The sequence below is a fragment of the Mastomys coucha genome, unplaced genomic scaffold (assembly GCF_008632895.1).
Source record: "Mastomys coucha isolate ucsf_1 unplaced genomic scaffold, UCSF_Mcou_1 pScaffold13, whole genome shotgun sequence".
Taxonomy (NCBI): Eukaryota; Metazoa; Chordata; class Mammalia; order Rodentia; family Muridae; genus Mastomys; species Mastomys coucha.
Genome location: NW_022196895.1, coordinates 35,203,918 through 35,224,067, shown reverse-complemented (window position 1 = coordinate 35,224,067; position 20,150 = coordinate 35,203,918). Strand labels below are relative to the sequence as shown.

The following is a 20,150-nucleotide window of genomic DNA, read 5'->3' as shown; positions in this document are numbered from 1 at the left end:
GAGAAGAGAAGAGAAGAGAAGAGAAGAGAAGAGAAGAGAAGAGAAGAGAAAAGAAGAGAAGAGAAGAGGAAAAAAAAGAAAACTAACTATCCAAGAGAGGACTATATCCAGAAGGCTAGGACCACCAATGTCTGTTGCAGCCCTCTCAACAGCCAAGAGCAATCAGAAGCACATCCATGGCTGATTCTGGGGTTCCTCAAGAGCTTTCCAGTTCTAATCTTATTCATGAATCAGAATCAACAATAGTGATCTCAGTGGCTTGGCAATTTACCCACTTCCTATTGGACAAGGAAATGCTAGGGCTGACTCCACCTCACTGAAACAAACACAACCAGAACCTCACAGTACTGTTCTGTCTAAATCAACCTCCAAAGATCTATGGCGTACTCATTCTAAGACTAAATCTCCAGCTGGCAAGAACTCTCTTCTAACTCCCATCCACACCACACTGACACCCACACTGCCAGGAAAGGAAGGACTATGGGACCCACGGAACTTGCTGTAGCCTGTGTGTGAAATGTGTCCCACTGTGCTCTTGGAAGCTGGAAAAGTGAAGGCTTGGGGAGTGGGATTTCTATCCCTGGGAGAAAGGGGCTCTTCAGATGCCAGACAGACGGAGCACTGCGGGACAAACCGCTTCTTGATACTTCCTCTACAATGAAAAGTCTACACAGATATGACCAAACCCGAATCTGTTTATAGAACGCAGGGAAGCAGTCAAGTGAAGGGAGCTAGGCGAGAAGCTCTTTACTCCCCCAAGGAAAACAGAGTTGGATTCCTTTCTCTAAAACCTGTAGAGCATACAGATTAAGACAGAGCAGAGTGCCGGGAGGTGGTGGCACAGATCTTCAATCCCGGTACTTAGGTGACAGAGGCAGGAGGATTTCTGAGTTTGAGGCCAGCCTGGTCTACAGAGTGAGTTCCAGGACAGCCAGGCAGCTGCAACCCGTCAAGGTGCCCAGGTGGATCACAGGTGAGAGAAACTAGAGGTCACAGGTTGGTGACTCCCACACGTAGCTAGGATTTATTTCTTATTACATTCCAAACACTGTGCTAAGGATTTTATCAACTATAACTTCTTTCTCAGAATAAACATATGAATTAAACTCAAATAATTGGGCCCCCTTTATCTTATTCAGTTGCTTATTTACATTTTTTTTTGGCTTATTTGTGTTGCTGGCGATTGAACTTGGGGCTCAGACATGCTAGGCAGGCATTCTACCACTGAGCCACATCTCCAGCCCTTTGGGACTCTTTCTAAAAGTGCAAGATACCACATTGCTATGAAGGGCTAACTCTGACATTGTATCCAGGTGGGCTAGAAACTAAAATAAGGCCTACACTTAAGCCGTATCACTGCAGCGACCTTATCTGTAACAAGTGTATGTGTCCTAGAGTCCAACAAGACTATCAACTTGCACAGAGGAAGGAAGGGAGTGACCTCCTTCCACACACTCCCTAAGATGTTTTCCTAAGTAGCTTCTAATCAATTATCAAGAAAGAATCTGATTCCAATGAATGAATGGATCGTCATCAACGAAAGCCTACAGCACTCACCTTCTGAGAGGAAAGGTTGGAGAATGAGGGGGACCCTGGCAACAGGAACAGTCCAGAGAATAAACACTGCCAACCCCATCAGACAGTTCCACACCAAGTTATTTTAAAGGACTTTAAAGTCTTGGAACACCAGATGAATTTCTAGCATACTAAACTTCATGGCCCATGAATGTAACTGCTACTGATTTCTAAGTGAGTACTGTGTGCCAGGCACAGTGACAGACACAGGCTACCACAATGCACCAGGACAAAGCATTACTAATGGGATGGGTGCAACACAAGGTCAGTGTGAATCCTTATTACTGCTACAGACAGCAAGCTAAGCAAATCTCTCCTTAGGTTCATCTGCCACCCTCTACAGCATTTGGGCTCTTCAGCCTCATGAGGCACAGAACCAGTGGAATTTACTGCTTCGTTGCTTTCTTTCTTGGGATTTCTGTAGTAGCGAATTTTTGGTGCTGAGCTTAAGTCCTGTGTTGAGAAACTAGTACATAAATGTGTGTGCTCCCAACAAATTTCACTGCACTGATTAGAGAATAGAAGTCAAGTTGCCTAGGCTATCCTCCCATCCACTCCACTAACCACCAGAGCCCATCCTACTTAGAACAGGCTCAAACAGCCAACGCTCTCACTTAATTAGAAGGCAAAACAATACCCCCAAAACTTGTGTAAGTTCTGACTTTGGGAACTCCAAAGTCCAAGAACTTCTCAGACTGCTTGCTATCTATCCCTAAGAGTCAGGAAGCAATTCGGAAAGAATAATGCCCATCCCCCACCACCCACCCCACCCCTGGCCATGAAGTCAGAGCAGCATAACACCCTCTGAGGAAGGAAAAGCCATTTCCTGCCTGAAAGGTCAATGGCATTGAGACCAGCACTCCAACCCAATGGGCAGGAAGGCAAAGTCAAGTAGCATTTCAAACAGGCAGCGAGAAGGGGAGGGGCGGGAAGCCCGAAACCAGGAAAAACAGTTCATCCGCTCTGTGGCTCTGTGAGATAAAGACTGCACTGGACGGAGAAGCCTGGTTCTCAGCACAGGCTGGATAGAAGGACAAGTCTGCCGTCCTCGAATGCATCATCCCGAAGCAAAGAATCTAGCACCTTGGTTCGCCCAGCTAAACTGCAATATTTAGAGGCCTGACTAACTGGGCAGGCCAGCTAGCTGTTGCCGGAAAGTAGGTATGAACGATCTGTGAAAAGGGTGAGAGGAAGAAGCTTCAAGAGAAAGAATGAGTCACTGAAAATACTCTCTGCCTTAAGTAGTAATACTCATATAAACTGTCGCTGCTACAGAAACCACACACGCAGCTGCCTTCGAATTACCAGTGTATAAATGACAAGTACCATTCAACTGGACCCAGGAGCAACCAATGCACGTACAAAACTGCCATCTAGTGGCTGAATACTCAAACAGCCCGTTACGTAAGAGGATCGATCTTTGGAAAACAATCTCCAGAGTCACACAGTTTCACAAAGACACACAAAACGACCCATTCACACACGCATACCAAGCCAGACCATAAACTGCCTTCATTTAAAACTAGGGTGGTTTCCTGGGGAGATCATAAACTGAATGTGGACATAAAACATCCTCTTTTGTAGGTATCAAGTTATGAAGCACAGCATTGAGTCCAGAATCTCCCCCTGGTGGGTCCTCTTCACATGGGCCCTTCCTGTGCCTGAATTCACTCTCATATCACAGATGAATCTCGACAAGGCTATGGGAAAAGAAGCAAGCTTACAGCAAGGCGGCATGGGAAGAACCTTTAGCAAAGGTAAGGTTTAATATAAGAAAAAGTAAGTCCCACAGTTTGGAGCATACCAAAACAACATTTGCACACATGGGACATCATCAGAGAGGCATACTGCTAATATCTCATCTTCAAAACAATCCTGGCAGTCACGATCAGCTCCATTTTAGTACTAACATTCCCATGGCTAATGAGAGTGAGGTCCTACATTCAAACCTAGGGCGCCCTCTATCTTTTATTTAACCTACAATATGCAACCTTCTAAGAAACACAACTTAGAAAGATGCTTGCTGACTGACTGGAGAGTACAGAATTTTTTTTTTTTTAAATTCAGATCTTCCACAAATGTCTAGCTTCTGCTATTCTGGCTTCAACTATACTACCATATCTCTACACAAAAGCAAATTATGTATATACTTGCTACAGCTCTAATTTAATTAAAAGCTTAACTAGTGTTCTCTAGCCTCATCACCCAACTTCCAAAGGAAAAAAAATAAATAATGCAATTTCAAAACTATTCACTGTAAAAAACATTTTAATTGGACAATCATATACACATAGTACTATATTCAAGGCTACAAGAAATTATGGTTTTTCTGCCTCTAAAAGCAAATCATCTGAGATAAACAGAATTAAACAAGACATTGCAAACAGAACAGCTAGTCAACAATACCAAGAAAATGTGTTACCGGGCTACTGCAGGATACCTGTGGGGAAGGAGGGGACAGAATTGGCAGAGTGTGTATGAGGAAGAGCTGAGAAAGGCTCAGGAGAGCTAGCTCACTACTGTTAGTGCGGCATTTGCAGGAGAACTTCAGAATGGCCCAAAGAATCAGGTGAGGCTTTTACAAAGGAAAAACCAACAGACTGATAAAGCTTCCTACATGTGACATCTGTCAGAAGAGTCTAAGCTGGGCATGGGGTGCAGGCCTGTAGTCTCATGTACTTGGGAGGCTGAGACAGAAATTCAAGAGTATAGGTGTCTCTGTTCCACCTGTGGTGCCTAGTTCCCTGTCCCCCATGTCATTCTCCATCATCACCATCTAGTGATCTGTCTTTGCCACGCTTCTGCATTTGGCAGTGTCGGAGAGAAGCATTTAACAGACGGAGTTTCTGTTGGAGTCAGCTAGTCTTCAAAAAAACTAAAACATTTTAATCGTTTCCTTTCCCTGAGTATAAACATTACCCCCACCCCACCCCACTACTCTGATTCAGTGAATCAAAAGAACCCTTTAGTTTCTATTTCTATTATTTCCCATATGGTCTAGTGACCACTCCTGGAAAACATTAGGGAGAAAATAATCTATGTGTCACTTACATCTGTGAGAAATTTCTTTAAAATAAACCAATCCAAGGGATGCTGGCAAGTGACTACCCCCATGATTCTTCATCTTAAGTAAATATTTTCCCTACATTTGCTCACTAATTTCCATAAGATAGTTCATGATGGAGTTAATTATTCAAGTGACTGAACACAGACGCTGGTTAGCATTCATGATCCACATATGACTACCAAGAGAGGCTGCTTTTCCATGATGCCCATTTTTAACCCAAGAAGTTTACACACTGAATTCTCACATAAAAAAAAAAAAAAAAAAAAAAAAAAAAAAAAAAAAAAAAAAAAAAAAAAAAAAAAGCTGACCCACTTCAAGGGGAAAAAAAGAGTTAAATCTAGTCAATTAACCCATGTAAAAATATAAACTTTCAATGGTGAGGTCTGTAACATGATGATACAAAGGCCACAAAAAAGTAATTTTTGCTTTTTTAAGCTACTAAACTGAAGCTACTGATGAAGAAAGAGGGGGAGGGGAGGAGAGGAGGAGGAGAGATGGAAAAAGGAGAGGGGAGGGTTGGACAAAAGGAAACATCAGAAAAGATAAGGCAGCTAATGCAAATGGTCGACTCCATGAAGAGGGGTTCAGAGGGTGTGCAACAGCCACCATTTAAAGGCCTTGGAGGGATGGCCTTCCACCTCACTGACAGGTCCGCCCTGCTCAATGCTATGCTAGCTCCCTGTACCTCCATAAAGAAGCACCACACTGTAGGAAAGTAAGATGTTGGGAAAGTTGATTCCTCCTGAAGTCCACTGAATCTACTTCATACCTTCCTCCCCCTCTGGTGGACTGCTAGCAGCCTGGTGTGTCTTTACTTGGAATACTGTTCTCGCCCTGTTCTCTGTCTTCATGTTCATGGGGCATCTCTCTACAGGTGTGCCTGCCTGCTTCTGGATCTGAAACTCCCTGCTCCCTAGGACGCCAGCTACGGTGAATCAGGGCCTGTCTTCATTTCTTCTCCTGTTATTGTGACAAAATGCCCTGAACAAAACCAACTTAGGGGAGACAGGATTTGTTTTAGCTTATAGCTCCAGGTTGCACCCCATAGTTGTGGGGAAGTCAGGGCTCGAGCTGCTCAGACAAACTCACTACATTGTGGCCAGGGTGCAGAAGCCAGGAGCGCTGAGCACACGCATGCTTATGCTCAGCTCACTGTATCTGTCTTTTATAGTCAAGGATCCAAATCTACTTTTAGGCTGTGCCTTCCCACATCAATTAGTATCATCAAGACAGCCCCCCACAGATGTGTTCATAAGCCAACCTAATGTAGACCGCCCCTCAATGACACTTTCTTCCAGATGATTCTAGAATGTGTCAAGCTGACAATTACAACCATTAATACCACATATTATAGAGTCAAGATATTTCACACCATATTTTCATAGTCTAAATAATATAAATCACACTTGCATCTTGATAAATACATAATTTATTACATAGTAGTTTATCTAATGTACCTATAACACACTTTGGAAACATTTCAGCCCTTTTGTTGGTTCCTCTTTTGCATCCATTTCCTAGGCATCAACTTGCCCTTTCACCCCTGCCTCCATGGCACAGCAAGCAAGGCAGAGGACCCTGAGAGAGGCATAGTCTAGAAAACCAGAATCTAGCACCAGCCCCTCCCTGCTGATGGGCCCTGGTGAAAAGGACGGGGTGGGGACCCTCCAGAGAAGGATTACAGTAAAGCTTGCCAGCCAGGCAGGTGCCACTTAGCACACAGAAATACCTTTTACTTCTTATCCAAAATCTGGATATCCAAATATCCAGAAAGGGGCTCAACCTGGACTATAGGAGGATTTCTGGTGGGCAGATAAAAGCCAGCATTCCTCAGGAACTTGTAAAACAAGTTCCCGTGTACCAAGAGGCTTCATTTCACCTTACCTCTAGCAGAAAGGATAAATCAAAAAACACAACCTATGGTTGTGTATCAAAGCCTATCCAGTGGGGGAGGGGGGCTCCCTTAGTATCACAACTACCTGTCACCCATTTTAAAGCTCCTACCCCAGCCTCCTTCCTGCTATTCCTGCTACTCAACCTCCTTAGAACCCACTATTTTCTCTGTCTCCCCCCACCCCCATTGCTCTGACTATGCTCTATTCTCTGTCTTACTATCTAAAACCCACTATTCTCTTTGTATGTCTCTGTCCGTCTGCCTGTCTGTCTCCCTACCCCCATTGCTCTTACTATGCTCTATTCTCTATGTCTTACTATCTTACTATCCACCCTATTTTCTCCCACTTCCCTAGCTCTGGCCATGTCTAACCTATGCTCAGTCTACTTTTTCTCTCTGCTCTGGACTCTTCTAGAAGCCTCTGGCCATTCTCTCAATACATCTACAGTAAAAATCTCCCTTAATAGTGAAAGAGTCATGTTGACAGTTTCTTTACTGCCCCACCTCACACTCTGTGTATATGTGAGCAGTGTATAACATGCCAGAGTCAAACAAAAGGGCAAAAAGCAATGCTGCGCTGTCGCCTAGTCCATGAGGTCCACTGAGAACATGGAAGGGAAAGGCTTCATATCAATCCACCTGCTCCTCAGTGGAGACTCAACAGTCTCATTCTGGATCCTCCCAACACCATCTGTATCAAGCCACTGAGGAATGTGACAGGTTCTGGGAAGAAATGGACTGCCACGTCTATTCCACATGCTGAGTATGAAACACTTACTCTTGGCTCCGAATGTTAGCCTGCAAAGTCTCTCCCTTCATTTTGGAGACACAGTCTTACTAACAACCCAGTCTAGTCTTGAGTTCCTAGGCTTAAGAGATCCTCCTGGCTTCATTTTCTGTAGAGGTGGTATTATAGGTGGGCACCCCCCATGCCTGGCTTGCAAAGGTTTTTTATGAGCATGATGAAGGAGGGCTCATGGCTGTGTCATCAAGAGTTGACATCTGAGAGAATTTTAACGGTCCCTAAAGGAACTCCCAGGCAGTCTTCTGAAGACATGGAAAATACAGTGGCTCCAGAAAGCAGCATGGAGCTTTTATGATTGGTTGGTTTTGGTTTTGGTGTTTTGGGTTTTTGTTGTTGATGATGATGTTGTTGTTGTTGTTGTTATTGTTGTTGTTAATTAGGAAAGAGACTTCTTGGCACTTTGTGAGTCTTGCTGTGAGATTTAAGGGCCCCGGTGCTGACCTCAATGACTTGGAACAGGCAGCTCAGATAAGATCCACACATGGATTCCACTGAAAAGAACCCACTGCCATGAAAAGTGTCTCAAAGAACTGAAATCCTGCTGAGCAAGCCTAGTACCGGGTGTGCATTTGAGTGAGAGAACCATAGATGTGGAGGAAGATACACAAGCTCACTGTCTGTTCTGTCTGTCTATCTATTTACCTATTGGCTGATTAAGCAAGTGACTTGGTATCTTTTCTGAGTGTGCACAAAAATTAATTATAAGCCTTAAAATACTATTTGAGTAAAACTTCTTCTAGTCTCAATTCTTATTTGCTATATTAATTTTTCAGAAGAAAACAACCAAACACCTGATAGACTCATGTTGAACAGACTACTTTCTTTAAATATCTATCCCACCTCCTGGAGACATAGCACACATTCCTGAGCACGGAAGACTAGCATTAAAGTAAAACCAAACAAATCTAGTGATTCAGACGTGAACTAAACAACGGGAGGCTGAACTGACCTTCCGCAATGACCTAGCATCCAGTTCCAACTGGATACAGAAGAGTGGGATGTGGGGCAGGGGTACAAACAGGGGGGACGGAAGGAAATCCAAATATAGTAATAATCTGTTCCTGAAAAGAATGCCTCAGCCTCTTACCTGTCTACTGCTTCCACATCAAAGCAGAATCTCTTCTCGATGGAGTCTGTCTTTCGCCGTGTGCAGGATTTGAGAGTGACGGACTCATCTTCTCCCTAGTGGGAACACACAGACTGTCAAGGTGAGGCCGAAGGCGGGTCTCCTCCCCTCTAGGACAAGCACAGTACATCGACAGGATTTCACTTCCACTTCTCAAATCTGTGGGTTCACAACCTACAGAGAGGGAAGGCTGACCATTGAGCTTCTCAAGCAAGCATCTTCTACAGCTCAGACCTGAAGCCCTGGGGTGGAGTTAGCACAGGTAGAGCATGGTTGCTGCCTACATAGTGTGCATCTGGTCCTACTATTTCAACCAGGTTTGATTTGCAGAGGTGACAAGAGATGAAGACCACAGTCCTCTCCTAACTGACTGACTGTGATCTTTGCTTAGTCATCAGTTCTTCAAGAAACAGGTCAAAGACCCCTAAGAAATGCTCCCATGGCACCAAGTACCTCTCCCTCCTCATGGTACCAACCACAGCAAAAACAATCTGCTAAGGTGAGGAATAAAACAGCATCTTCCCATCAGGTCTACCGGGAAGCTCCCAAGACAGCAGGCACCCTAAGGACACAGGCGTGGGGTCTTTGCTTACTACTCTTGTACCTTCTAAGCCCTCCTGGGTTCTGGATAGAAAAGATTTTCAAGGTATAACAGCTTTATTGATGACTAAGATGTGATAAACTGTATATGTTTAATGTGTACAATTTGTTACTGTGACATCTGTAGATAGCCATCAAGCTATCGATGAATCTGAGATGCGCTTTTTCAACACTCCCCACCCCTGCCTGCCAAACACACCCTTTGGTGACCCATCCACCTTCTCGATCACCTCCAAGAAACCACCGGGTCTGCCTTCTGCTGTTACAGGTTTGTTTGGTGTTCTAGAACCTTATGCAAATGCACACACAGAGTAAGTATCTGGGTCTTTCACTAAGCATGAGTATTCCGTGGCTCGTCCATGCTATGCATATCCAGAGTTGGCTTTCTTCTACTAGGTAGTGTGTCACTATGTGAGTGGAATGGGACAATCTCACAGAACTCCCTGCCCGACTAGAATCACAGCAGGAGCTCTCTGCAGCTTCTTCCTGTCACTACAAGTCCATTACTGTTTCCATTCCTCCCATTTTTTTCTAAAAGGGGAAAATTAACAAATTCACCTGCCTTGCCAACATAAGATGAAGTGCAACTTCAGACATGGATGGAACCACCCACTAAAATCAGCAAAGCAGAGAACACAGCCCTAGGAAGAAAGCATTTTTGTTCATATGCCTTATATCTATATCTACTTACTAGAGAGCAAAGATTGCTTTCTCAGATTGAGCCTTGATATATACCCATTCTGTAAGATGCAAAAAGTATGTTAAATAAAAACTGCATGAGATTACCTAGTAATCTCAGCTACTTGGGAAGCCAAGACAGGAGTATCATCAGCTCAAGGCCAGTCTGGGCTATCTGAGTTCAAGGTCAGTCTGGACAACTTAGCAAATCTACCTCAGAAGACAATGGCTAAGGGTCTATCTCTGCAATAATGTGTTTACCTGGTATATGGGAGACCTTAGATTAGATATCCAGTATAACACAGGAGAAGCTGTTTTAGACTAAAGTCCTACAATGGACCTGAAAAAAAGGCTAAAATTCAACCTGGAGATCACCCAAGTAAATATTCTCCATCATGAAACTAAGCTGTTTATCTCCCAGGAAACCAGAAATGTGAGAAAACAGTCCAATTATTCAAACAGGCTTACTTCAATTAGCAAGGAAAACTCAAGTTCTCTCAGCCTTGATTATTCTACTGATGCACCTATGGATACGTGCACATACACATGGAGTAACCTAAATTAGCCTGATGTCAACCAACTGGGTATTTTTCCACTGTTCATTCTCCTGTACCCTCTTGATAAAATAATAATAAGTTTCATGTTATCATTGTTTGCAGTTCTGGGGATCAGAGTTGCAGCCTCCTGCATGCTAGGCAAGGCCTCTTCGCTGAGCTATGCTCCTAGACCAGAGACATCATTTTGAAATCACCAGTTATTCTGTGCTGTTTCTGAATTCTTCAGCCTTCTTCTGCCTTAAAACTAATGTCTACTGCTTGCCTTACCACAACACTTGTTTAGTTCTATGAAATAGTGATGCCAAATTGAGAATTAAAAATAAAGTCAATTAATCTCTTTCAACTACGATTCCAACTCTATCCTTTGATGAGTGTACTCACCCAAATGTAAGAAATTTGACCTTGATGATATTCAACTACAGTTCAAATTCAATAGCTATGGGCTGGCTTCTATTATGAAAGCTTAGATTAAGGGCCATGAAAAAAGAGTGGGTAACAGAGATCTATAAAGTACCATCAGACATTAGCACAAAGGATGGACAGAGGGAAGAAAGTGCAGCCGTAAACCCATGGTAAAACGAAAAAAGGGAGGAGGAAGCTGAAAGAGGACAGGATCCAGCGATGCCAGGATATCGTCTTTGTCCTGCAATGATCAGGAGAGTAATAAAGGGTAGCCAGGGACAGGGACAAAGCTGGGTCTGACTACTGCAGGCTTCAGGGGGTGCCTCTCTTGGAGCATGGGATTCAAAGACATTCTTAACCACACGTGAGGTCTGGTCTCAAGAGGACAAAACACATCTGCTCAGAAAATCAGGCTTATGGCTGGGGGTAGAAAGGAGAGTAGGCAATTTTAAAGGAAAACGATCTAAATGACAGGTGACATGCCCAAACCACTAGCACTTCACCTCCAGACCCCTAGACAGTTGTGCTCCCACTTTCTCCACTGCGAAAATTAGGCCACAGTGGCATCAAAAAGATTTGGCTTCAGAGCTAGGAGGTTCTAACTCCAGACTGGGAGGTCAGTCTGCTCACTGCAGAACTCAATGAGTATAAATTCAGAAGTAAATTCATCTCTCTGATCCCCAATTTCTCCCTTTGTGAAAAGGGGGGAAAGCTCAATCAAATAGCAGGACAACACAAGACAATGAAGAGTACAGACCACTATGAAATAAAGCATAAATATAACCAGTTATGACTAGGAAGATGACTTATTACAGTAGCAAGCTCCGAAGGGGAACTTCTCAGGCCCTACTAACAACCCACTGAGGTTCTCTATGGGATCTCACAGAAGTCCTTACATACCCAAACACTGACCACTGTACATATCCCACCTTTCACTGTCAAAGGTAGTAAGAAAGGAACTGCAAGATGCAACTGAGTTCACTGAACACTTGGAAACATGCAAGATGCAAGTCCTGAAGCCAAGCCTGTGGACAAGAATAATCCAATCAGCTAGTTTCTGGAAGGAATGACAGGTAGGAAAAGACAATGACCCTTTCCAAACAAAGCGGGCTTGCTTCTATAAAAACCAGGGGATACCTAATGACTTAGGTATAATTCGTAATATTCTCTTCTATCTCTGTCTGTTAACATGTGTTTTCCTGAGATAATTTGTAATTCAACACCACATTTGCCAAAATAATAATAATAATAATAACAACAACAACAATGATGATGATAAAGGGGCTATCGCACTGCCTGGATACAAGAAATGAACAGAGATGCTGATAAAACTCTTTATCGTCACTGAAGTAAAAGAGATCCAGGAAGAAAAGCTGGGAGTTGAAGAAAGCAAAAAGCACAGCATAGCACTGTGCAGCACGAGCCCAGGCATGTCCAGTCTCCAAGCCTGTGCTCTCTCCACGTCTGCCCTTGAGCGTCCTCCAAACACTAACTCAACCCGGTACACAAAAATGTCCATAGAAGGCCAGGCGTGGAGGGCTATCAAAGTGCTAACTTACCAAAACGCTAAACACAACTGAAGCAAAAAACTACTTAAACCAAAGATAGAATCAGAGAAATTACTCAAAATGTATTCCAGATATTCAAAAAGATTAAACGAATACAGGCTGAGAATAGAGGCAGAACCACTCGGGTTGGAGATCAGCCTGACTACATATGAGTTCAAAGCCAGCCTAGGCTACAAAGTGAGACTGTCTTACAAAAGAGGGTGGGCAGAAGAGGAAACACATAAATATTCTTATTAAAACAGTTAAATATATTCACAAGGAAATAATAGTGAAAATTAGGGAAAGGCAAAATTTAAAGTTAGTAGCTGGAGACATTTTTCCAGTTCTGAATTAAAGTAAAACCATAAATCCAAGGTGGGTAAAAAAACTTCCAAGTGATCAGTTTAAAAAAAAACAAAAATCCATCCTAGGGCATAACAAAATACAGAGTACAAAGGAGAGACTAGGTAGGAAGACAACCCCGGGGAGACACAGATCGTCTCTGTACTGAGAATCAGCAGAGACAACTGTCTGAGGCAGGCAAGAGGCAGGTAGAGTTCTGTAAAGGGAAGAACCCTGGAGAACACAGGGAGCCACCAACAGCGGTGGCAGGGAGCATGCCCTAACATGGCAGGCTCTTCTAAAATGCAGTCAGAGTCTCTTCCATCCCACAATGCCCAAGACCACGGAAAGAAGAGGGAAGGGGGAGGAAGAGAGAGAAGATCAGAGGAGGAAGGAGCTACGTGGGGCTAGCCTTAGGCTGTCGCAGATCCAGTTTCCTTCCCTACAATGACTAGACTGAACTGAGCTTCAGCCTCCTACCCATCAAATGTTCCCCAGCTTCCTGATCCACAAAGGCTATGCAGAATTATTAATCTATCCGGTATGATTTTAAAAGTTACAAAGTTTAGGAGTAATTTGTTACACAGAAATAACTGATTTATCTAAACTGGCAACTCCAAGGGATGCAGCAGAAGAGGCATCACAGAATGTCGTCAGTGAACCACAACTTTCTAGTAAGTCACTGATGTGCAGCACATTTAATAACATGTACATGTAAAATAAAAGACTCTTAATTACAGCTACCTAAGTAAGCTAACAACGATTATTCTAACCATTTTCAGGGCAATAGGCCTCCTAGAATTACTGCACAAAAATTCAAGAGTTTTACAGTGAAATGCTGGACTCTTAGCCATGTACCATGACTGTTAACTGTTTGCTGAGCAAACCAAGCAAGACATTCTCATGGTGCACTCACCCCCTTTCCTCCTGACTTTTGGTCAAATGGAACCATGGTGATTTGTTTGGAATCCCGTTGGTATGTACAGTAGTGCTTCACCCAGGAAGTCCCAAAGTGACCTGCAAGGGAACATTGCCTATTAACCATCTACATGCATTCACTGTGTACCACACATCATTAACTACCATATCACAGAGATGGGCTGCAATGCTCAGCCATAATGCTCTCGTCCACCCCGACACAGTTTCAGGGGTAAAGACTGAAACAGAGAAATCTGATCCCAAGGTTGAAAGTGAAACCAAAATAATGCTTTCCCCACACAGACGGACAGGATCCCGACCCAGTGGGTCTTCAAATATAGGGGAAGTATGGGTTCCCTGGGAAAATGGATTCATGCTCCCACCATCAGTCTCCATTTGAAGTTCCCATCCTCTTCCCTGACTGAGGTGACTGAGGAAAAAGCACGGAAGTGCTCTTAGAAATGTCAATCACCATTTCCATTTGGGTGATGACATCATACCTCCCACACAGCTGCCCAATGCCTAACCTGAGGGGTTCTGACCTACTTCCAAACCCCTAATTTTTACTTCAGCAGAACTCACAAAGATCTGAAAAGCAGACATGGAAACCTCAGAGACACTAGAAATGCAGACTGGAAGTGACTAAATGGCTAAATGCAATCTGTCTCAAAATTCTCCCTCAGGAAAGAAAGCAAGGCCCACCAAGGTCTCTGACTATACCTAGTGCCTGGCCAGTTCCTTTATTTTCAAGAACAAAGTGCTATTAGAGGATGAAGGCATCATCGGCCTACCAGGACTTCAATCAATACTGGTTTCAGATGTTCACAGATATCACACAATAGAAATGATCAAAATTCTGCTACTTGAATAACAACAGTTGAAAATATTAAAATCATGTTCTACAAACATCATGGAAATATTATTGATAATTTCTCTCACTGTGCTTAAAATCAGCATTTTCTTAATGAGTTTCTTCAAAGAGTTTTTGCTACTTTAGAATATTTAAAATATACTTACTGATAAGATAATTTCCCTCCTAGAAACACTGATGATATTTTTTAAGTAAACTGTTAGACAATGTACATAGATATATAATGCGCTTTAAATACTCTCTCACTATGTCAGGTGGTATCTTGCAAAGGCTTTTGAATATATTTCTTTTTTAAAAAATATATTCCTTAATGATTCACTTTTAATATTTTATGCTCTTTTACTATGCTTAACTCCCAAAGAAATTTTGTATGCTTTGAAACAATTTAGCATTCAACATCAGATATAGGATCCTCAGTTATAGATAGTATTAAATATCCATTAATGATATTTTTAGGGTATGAAGGATATGAATATAAAAGTTGAACAAATGTTTATGTATCATTTGATTCTTAAAATACTCAATATTATTAATATGTTTGAGGTATAAAGTGAATTTAAATAATAAAAAAGGTAAGAGAAATAAAGAGGCAAACTCTCCTAGAGTTTTTAAGAAAATTAAAAAAAATGATCAAAATTAACAATGCCATGTAAATAGAGTGAGCAATCACTTAATAGTTACTAAAGGTTTCACACGACTGCCAAATATAAGTATCAGATATCATTTAGTAACCTGGAAAAGCAACATAGTGGGCTGAAGACACAGATGGGTTGATAAAGTGCTTGTCTTGCAAGCATGGGAACCTGAGTCAGATCCCAGAAACCCACATTAAAAATTAATTAAAATTTCATTTTTAAAAAAAAAAAGCCAGGTTTAGTGGGGCATAGTTGAACTCAGTGAACTTCAGGCCAACAAGAAAACCTGCTCCAAAAAAACTATGAATGTTGTTATGGATAACCCTGGTGCTGTTTGTAATTTGATGCTAACTCCACTTCCCCAAGAGGGGCAGCCTGGGACTAGCGGTGAACCATGTACTCAGGTGGTTTCATGTGAACCTTCCTTAGGAATAAAGATTTCAAGGAACCAATCACTGGGCAAGTAGGCAGTACTTCTGGGTTGGAGAAAGGGGTAGAGGAGAGAAGAGATTTGGCTGGTGAGCAGGAGAGGATGGAGGGAAAAAAATGTAGGTAGCAGTTCAGGTGGCGGATCCACCAGGATCCACCATTGGAGGATTTGTAACTTAAAACAGATTACGTTAGGATGTTAGTTGCTGCGCCCAGTGATTCTGTTGTCTTTTGAGTCTAAACTCAGATTGTGTGGTGTTTTCCTTTACAAAGTGATTCAACTGAGTTCCAGAGAAAAGGTAAGGTGGCGGGGCACCCCAGCCAGCCACAGGAATTTGGAAGTGTGGGGCAGGCATGGCATATAGCCCACCATGGCAACTCAGTGAGCTGGGTGGAGAGATTTTGGAATTCTGAGACAGAGGGTCTACCAGGCAGTAGCATGGGTGCATTTTTAATTCTCAGGCTACAGAATGTTACCTAAGGAACACCATCTGAGGTTAATATCTGGCCACCACATGTACAGGCACACATAAATACCCATGAGAACATATATGCATATATACATATCCTGCCCCACACAGGTACACATACACCCAGCAATACATTAGCATTTACGTTAGATCATTGAAGGCAATTTTAAAAATACCAAACACTCTCAGAGATTGGGGAAGTTCCAGTGACTACACAATGGGAAGGTTCCAGAAGTGCTTTGTCCTAGACAGTGTGGAAGGCAAGGCAAGTAAAGTGACAGATTACAGCCCATGAGTGAAATGTGAATCTTAAGATTTTATTAGCAGTGGAAAGATGGAGATGGGCAGATGGACTGACATGTGCAGATGGACAGATAAGAAGGATAGGGGAGAAGAAATAATAAACGTGGCAACAGGGGTCAAAACGGGAACTCCCCATCACAGCTACAGTTCAGTCCAGGCAAGGATCAATGGATCACAAATCTATGGAGGGAACGAGTTTTACATAACTGTGTGGTGGCTCCCATAGAATGCTGGTTAGTTACAAAGGGAAAACAGTGGCCACACGGTGGAGAGACTACACAATGTCTTGACTGGATAGTGAGGAAAAAGGTTGTCAAGGGACTGATGGGGACGATGATGGAGCATTAGAGCTCAGGAAAACCTGAGTGTTTGTGAGAGTGGTGCACATTCCACATGCATACACAGAAAGGAGGAGGGATGATTGCAGCAAAGTGCTGAGAAACTAGATCTGGGTGGATTCATGCTTTCATTATACCATTCTTGTAAGTTTTCTGCAAGCTGGAAATTATCAAAAATAGTTAAGTTACAGAACTATACTGTATCCTAATGAAGTGATAGAAGTGTAGCAACCAATAGATAGTTCTAACAAAAAGCAACACATTAGTGTCAAAGGGTGTGTGAAATGTTTGAACAGGGTCGTGCAAAAGTGATTCCACACCCACACATGAAGAATAGTAACAGCCTTTGTATTCTAGGGGCACAGTGAAGTATATCCTTGACATCCTGGGAGTTTGCCTTTCTAAGTTACCTCCAAAAATGGGCAGTGGGATGGAGTGAGGGAATCCACCCACAGAGCAAGGAGGGAATGAAACATACAAATGAAGTGACTTCTGCTTCCTAGAAACTTCCTCAGGCTCACTGCTGAAAGAATAAAGAATATAAAACCCTTACGGTAGACAGCACTTCCACCCCCACTTCAGTCTCCAAGTGTTTCTATCCTATTGCACCTGGAGCTTCCAGGAGTGAAGCCACTGCCTAAGAGGACCACAGAGAAAAACCACAAAACCAGCACAAATCAGAAGTAATACATCCTGCTAAGATCATGTTGGGGGGAAAAGCTATGCATGGTGGCATACAGGTAGATGTATGACTATAGAACTCAGAAGGAGAACTCAGGATGATTATGAGTTCAAGGTCAGCCTGGACCACTTAGCAAGATCCTGTTAAGAAGGAGAGGTGTTGGCTACCATTAAAGAAAAAAAACAAAAAAAAAAAACTTTCAATATGTCTTATTCCTGGTACCTGGAGGTGCTAGCCTGGACAGCATCCCTCTATGCCTTCCCAGAGGCCTAAGGTATGAACTGTAAGTACTTAACTAAAAACTGCATCCAAGTAGAGGCCCCTACCACTTCTTCCCTTCACTACATTACAAGAAGATGGGCCTTCCTCCTGCCTTTCATTTCTGTTTTGACTTTGCATAAAACCCAAGTATTGGAGTGAGAGGAATTAAGAAGAGCCCAAATCATGATTATTCTCGAATGAAAGCAGAATCACCAAATACAAAGGCACCCGAGAAGTTGTGGTATGAAGCTCTCCTATGCCCATGTGGTCAGGGTGGGGTGCACAAGCACACTGAGGCAGAGAGGTTCAAAAGGAGAGCAATACTAGGAAGAAACCCTAGCACAGAGGAAACAGAACTTAACACTTGGAGATGTAAAGATTGTGGACACAGATCTTCGGGCATCTCCAGAAGCAACACCTGCCCAAGCCTGCGAGTGCAGCCCCCATGGCAGTGAGCACACTTACGCTTCTCCTGCACATACAGGTACCCTTCCATGGTGTACGGGCTGATGGTCTTGTGCTCCAGGGGGTTTTCCTTCATCTTCTTCATCAACGATTCCACTTCAGACCTGGTTCCTTCAAAGCGGTTTCTTGTCTGCAGCGAAAGGAATTTTACTCAAATGACCAAATGAAGAGAAACTGAAATCTCTTAATAATTCAGAAGATCGGCCTTAGATTGAAAAGCAATAAGGGGCATTGAATGGTCCAGGAAGTAGGCGAATATTCACTTGGAAAAGTATTCCTTTCTTTGCAGTTCCATATCTGAATGACTCAAACACCCAGCCTATCTCCTGAAGAGCAAGTGGTGACTCTCAGACCAGGAGGAGAGGGTATTTAAATAAGCATTCCAGAACAGTGAGACTCAGGTGGCACACCCACTGCCCATCTTTAGCATTATTGTCCTTACTGTTCCAGTTGCAGGAAATGTAGTTCACAGCTGGCAGCCTCATAAAAGGGGTGCTATTGGCTTTCTAGTTCTTTCCCCCAGTAACAGCAGTCCGAAACCCCTGGACCCACTCTGAACCCCAGAGGCACAGCCTAAAGCCTCCAGTGCAGCTGCATCATGGCCCAGTGGCCCACCACACTCCATGCTCAGCCTCTCAGAAGCACTGAGTTCCTTTACTGCCTATAAGTCTCTGTTTCAAAGCCTGCCCTCTAAAGACCCCCTAAGACAGCAGTGCAGCTTGCCTAGCATGTATGGGCACTTGTGTTTCATCCCCTGAATAAAAGGGGTGGGATTATGCTTCATGAAACCATTTTTGACATATTTCAACTTCCTGTTCTCCAAGTCAACAAAGAACCACGTGAGCTCCAGACTTCTAAAGGCCACGAAGTAGAAGCCATGCAGATATACCTGGATCTAATTCCTACACCAGAGTACCTTGAGACCTGTGGTCAATCACAAAGTTTGAGAAGAGAGCTCGCCTCATGACTTATGGCCCAAACACCCTACATAACTCTGCACCCAAAGGTCCCATGTTTGAGCCAGAGATGGAACTGCATTTGGGGGCACTGACTTAGACACCTTGTCAGTCTTGCTAAGACCTGGACAGGAACACATTATCTGAGCTCAAAGCCAACTCCCCTTCCCATTCCTGGACACTCACGTAAGGCCTAGGGTGGCCAGGCAGCTGCTGGCACAGAAGGCAGCTAGGCAGGGCTAGACCGAGCTGGGATTTCCAATGCCAAAGGAAATCCTGACAGTGTTATGAAAAACACACACATAACCAGCAGCAATGCTTCCGGGAACAGAAATGGTGCTTAGACCTCGGCCGTCTTGCGTTCTAGAAATGTCAGATCCCAACTGTCTTCTGAACCCAGCCAGGACCCCACTGCACACACCTCATGCCAATGCAACAGCGGAAGCTCTGCAGCAAACACACCCTCTCCTGTTTCCCTCTTCTGTCCCTGCCCCCACTCACATTTTGTATGCTGATGGTCAACTGTGTCTTAAAGTCACCGAAATCCTTGGCTAGCTCATAACCATGGTGATAGAAAGTGAAGAGTCCTTGCAGGAAGGCCAGTAGCTGTAGAGAGGGAAAAAAGGCAGAGGTCATGCAGGCAGGATGAGAGAAGGCTCTGCGTTTCCAAGGCTGTCTGGGAAGGACAGAACGGGCAATATTAACGACAACACACACGGAACAGCTCTGTGGGAAGGATACTGCCCTCCCTCCCTCACTGTGTCACTGAATGTTCTCGACCACCCACCGTAAGCGCTAACAGGACCCACCTTAATAGTGAGGATGCACCTCCAGAGACTAACTTGCTCCCTAACTCACAATAAGTGTCAGCCGGGATTGGAAACCTGTTCTCCTTGGCAGCAATGTTTACCACTGCCCAAGAAGATCACCTCTTAGAAAGTAAAGGCTGGAGCCGTACCTTGGCTGCCTTCTAGAACATAAATAATATCAGACTGGAATCACAATCCTGGACCATAAGCTGTACAACAGAGCAATTGTGATAAAAAAAAAAAAAAAAAAAAACCTGCATGGTATTGGTACAGTGACAGGCAGGTAGATCAATGGAATAGAATTGAAGATCCAGAAATGAGCCCACGCACCTATGGTCACTTAATCTTTGACAAAAACCATCCAGTGGAAAAAAGACAGCATTTTCAACAGATGGTGCTGGCTCAACTGGTGGTTAACAT

At 43.4% G+C, this 20,150-nt stretch overlaps 1 protein-coding gene across 3 annotated transcripts in view; it reads right to left on the bottom strand.

The window, feature by feature from the left end:
- Arhgap26 (Rho GTPase activating protein 26) overlaps positions 1 to 20,150 on the bottom strand; it is a 430,094-nt gene that overhangs the window by 282,272 nt on the left and 127,672 nt on the right. For 2 of the 3 annotated variants that reach the window (XM_031365552.1, XM_031365554.1), the window contains exons 7-10: positions 19,423 to 19,527; positions 17,966 to 18,095; positions 13,510 to 13,610; positions 8,429 to 8,523 (exon numbers count right to left, since the gene is read on the bottom strand). In XM_031365552.1, coding sequence (XP_031221412.1) covers positions 8,429 to 8,523; positions 13,510 to 13,610; positions 17,966 to 18,095; positions 19,423 to 19,527 — 431 coding nt within the window. The remainder of the gene's footprint in view (positions 1 to 8,428; positions 8,524 to 13,509; positions 13,611 to 17,965; positions 18,096 to 19,422; positions 19,528 to 20,150) is intronic. The other variant, XM_031365553.1, reaches the window with a different exon arrangement.